General features: G+C 38.2%; 1 protein-coding gene across 1 annotated transcript in view; it reads left to right on the top strand.

Annotated features, from left to right (window-relative positions):
- LOC115008136 (uncharacterized) overlaps nucleotides 1–1,560 on the top strand; it is a 3,128-nt gene extending 1,568 nt beyond the window's left edge. The window contains exons 2-6 of the mRNA XM_029431474.1: nucleotides 93–196; nucleotides 381–447; nucleotides 582–669; nucleotides 789–861; nucleotides 1,004–1,560. Of these exons, the coding sequence (XP_029287334.1) occupies nucleotides 93–196; nucleotides 381–447; nucleotides 582–669; nucleotides 789–861; nucleotides 1,004–1,199 (528 nt within the window). The 3' untranslated portion in view covers nucleotides 1,200–1,560. The remainder of the gene's footprint in view (nucleotides 1–92; nucleotides 197–380; nucleotides 448–581; nucleotides 670–788; nucleotides 862–1,003) is intronic.
- Nucleotides 1,561–3,002: the final 1,442 nt, after the last annotated feature.

Genomic DNA, 3,002 nt, shown 5'->3' with positions numbered 1-3,002 from the left:
AGCCCTTCACAGTTCAATAGCTGTTTTACAAGCAAAATGTTGTTTTGAAAAAGTGACTTGTAAACTGTTTTCCTTAATTCATTATGTTTTAGCTACGAGCCGACACCCCAACAATTGTAAAAGTGGAAAACTGTGAAGAAATACGTTCAGGAACTCCTGAACAAACTGTAAAGAAGCTACAGCTACTTAAACACAGGTTTGAGCTTCTTGTACTTTTTTTCTTCACCACTGAAAACATTCACATTGTAGCTTTTATTTGACTTTCTATGTAATTTAGAAATATAAAGTAATGATGAATATTAGTATGAAATGTTAACCCCACAACCTGCTGAAATACACAAGGTAGAATTTAATGTAACCCCGGGTGCTTCTTTGTTTAGTTCACCAAATGAAGTTAACCAGGAAACTTGCGCTGCTCCTTCTGTCCAGTCATCTGAAAATGGAAAGGTGAATGTGACACATCTCCCGTACAAACGAGTAGCCTCCAGCTCCTAAGCAGTATTACATATATTTGATTATTTCTGCCTGCTTTAAACAAAGCTGCGTGCTGATGGGTTGCTGCTCATTGTCCCATTTTTAAGGAGTCAGGGAAAATAGATGTTGCCCGTCAAAGACTGAAAAGTGAAGACGAGCGAACAACCAACCAGTCAGAAAATAAAGAAAATAGAGGTGAGTCCCCTTCACATTAGCATTCCTTCTCCAGCAAAAATAAATCTAAAGATTGCAAGCAAATTGCTTACAGGAAAAGTGAAGTGCTAACTGATGTTTTAAAATGGATCCACACACAGATATTCAAGAAGATGAAGAATTCATCACCTCGTTAAGTGTGGGAGACGGACGCTACCTGGTGGATCTGGGGAGGTAGGCTGATGTTAATACAGTGTTGTCAAATTTGACATGAAACGTCCTTTCTCATTAAGATTTCCTCAGTCCAACACTCATTTACAGAACACATTGAAATAAGAATTCACTGCTATTGATGCATCTTTTCTGACTCCCTCAGCTCGTCAGAGTTCATCGTTGATGAAGAGTGCATCCTTCAGCTGTTCAAGTCATGCCGGGAATGCAACAGACAGTGCAAAGTTAGAAAACGAGTCAAAGGACTAAAGCTCGTGATAAACCAGGCGTGCTGTTTCTGTCAAAGCCGCTCTAATGGACTAACCTGTCAGACGACGACAACGACGACGATTTCCAGATGAATGGAAAAGATACAGCACATGTTCAGACTAACTCTGCAAAGCCGTGATGCAAGTTGAGTGTCATGTGACAGTTGTTGTACCAAGATTACCTTGAACCAGGAATATGTTAGTTTTTTTCTTTCTCAACCTGTAACACAGTGAACTGAACTGCTGGACTGTCACTTCCCTGTGATCAACTCCCCTTTATGTTTTTACCATTATTTCCTCAATGAACCATCTAATGCAAGTAAGAGGGTGGATGCCTCAGCTTGCTGCATCTGTCTGATAATAAATAACCAAAAAATTAAATGATCATTTAAAAAAATTAATGAAACTAAAAAGAAGAAATAAGGGCATTAAAAGATACATCATTTAAAACAAATGTATTTTTCATTATTTATCAATGTTTTCACATTGATGTATTAATTTTTTCCTTAAAATATTCGAGTACCTACTGTGCAGAGCTTGTACTTTCATCTGTCATGAGTCACATGTCGCCTTATTGCTGCCTTGAGGTGTAACTTTACCCAAGTACTGTAGTGGAGTAAGTGGAAGTACCTCTACTTTACGTGAGTATTTCCTCATTATTCTACCAGATGAAACCAGAGTGCAGGAGGACTGCTCACTGAGGCTGCCGGTGATCATGAGATGGAGCAGTTATAAAAATACAACGTAAAATGATTATTTTGGACGGCAGCAGTTTGAAAAAAAAAAAGTTATTCATTGTAAATCAGTTAATGTGTGTTTGGCACAAAGATTATTTTGTTCCCTCCGCACAAAATAAGAAACGTCACAGAGCCTTCACCACTGAGTGTTATTACTTAGGATTTGTGTTCATTGTCCCAGGACACTATGGTCCTCTCTGCAACGGGCATTTGTTTGTTTAAAAACGTTTTGATTGTATATACGGTCTGTTAGTCACCCAGCTTTGCAGTTCTCAGGACACGTGCACACACACTTTATTTTTTATCCGAAGCCGCTACATACAGTCCACTTTGTTTTCTTATTAGGTCATCAAAGTTGAAATGTGGTATTCTGTCATTGATTTTGGGCGTTGTCTGTCCACTTGACCTACTGCCTAATTTGTTCCCACTCTCCCTTTCCGTCGTGACTATTACACTGACCAAAAATATAAACGCTCCCATTTTTCATGAGCTGAAATCCAAGATTTATGACTATGTACACAAAAGGCCTATTTCTCTCAAATATTGTTCACGGCACTTCTCCTTTGCCAAGATAATCCATCCACCTCACAGGTGTGGCATATCAAGAAGCTGATTAGACAGCATGATTATTGCACAGGTGTGCCTTAGGCTGGTCACAATAAAATAAATCGGAGTGCAGAATCTCTTCTGATCTCTTGCAGCTGATTAATAATAGTTGTACTTGTATAACCTGTATTGACACAATTTGTCACTAGTAGAGTTTTTTACACACACACACACACACACACACACACACACCCACCAAGCTTAAACACTCAACATGAGCAAAAATGGATAAACAGTTACAGTATCTCTGTCCACATACATAATAGATTCTAAATACCTTGTTTTATCATTTATCGCCCAACTGCAGTCAACCTGAAACTAGCATTCAGTTAATACAGTATAACTAAATGTAATGTACCTCTCCATATAAGACTTAAGTTGATCACACTTTTTGAAATTAAATTTCAGCCGTGATATTTTTTTTGTCACATCACAGATGGAACCGCCTCGTTACAGGATTTGTTCAATGACTTTATGTTTTTGATACTTTGGTCAAGTGTATTAGGATCGACCTCAAAACCTCAATAAAACACAAACAGTAACCTACACCTCA

This window comes from Cottoperca gobio, chromosome 1, assembly GCF_900634415.1.
Source record: "Cottoperca gobio chromosome 1, fCotGob3.1, whole genome shotgun sequence".
NCBI lineage: Eukaryota > Metazoa > Chordata > Actinopteri > Perciformes > Bovichtidae > Cottoperca > Cottoperca gobio.
The sequence above is the reverse complement of the archived record's forward strand: the minus strand, read 5'-3'. Positions and strand labels throughout refer to the sequence as shown.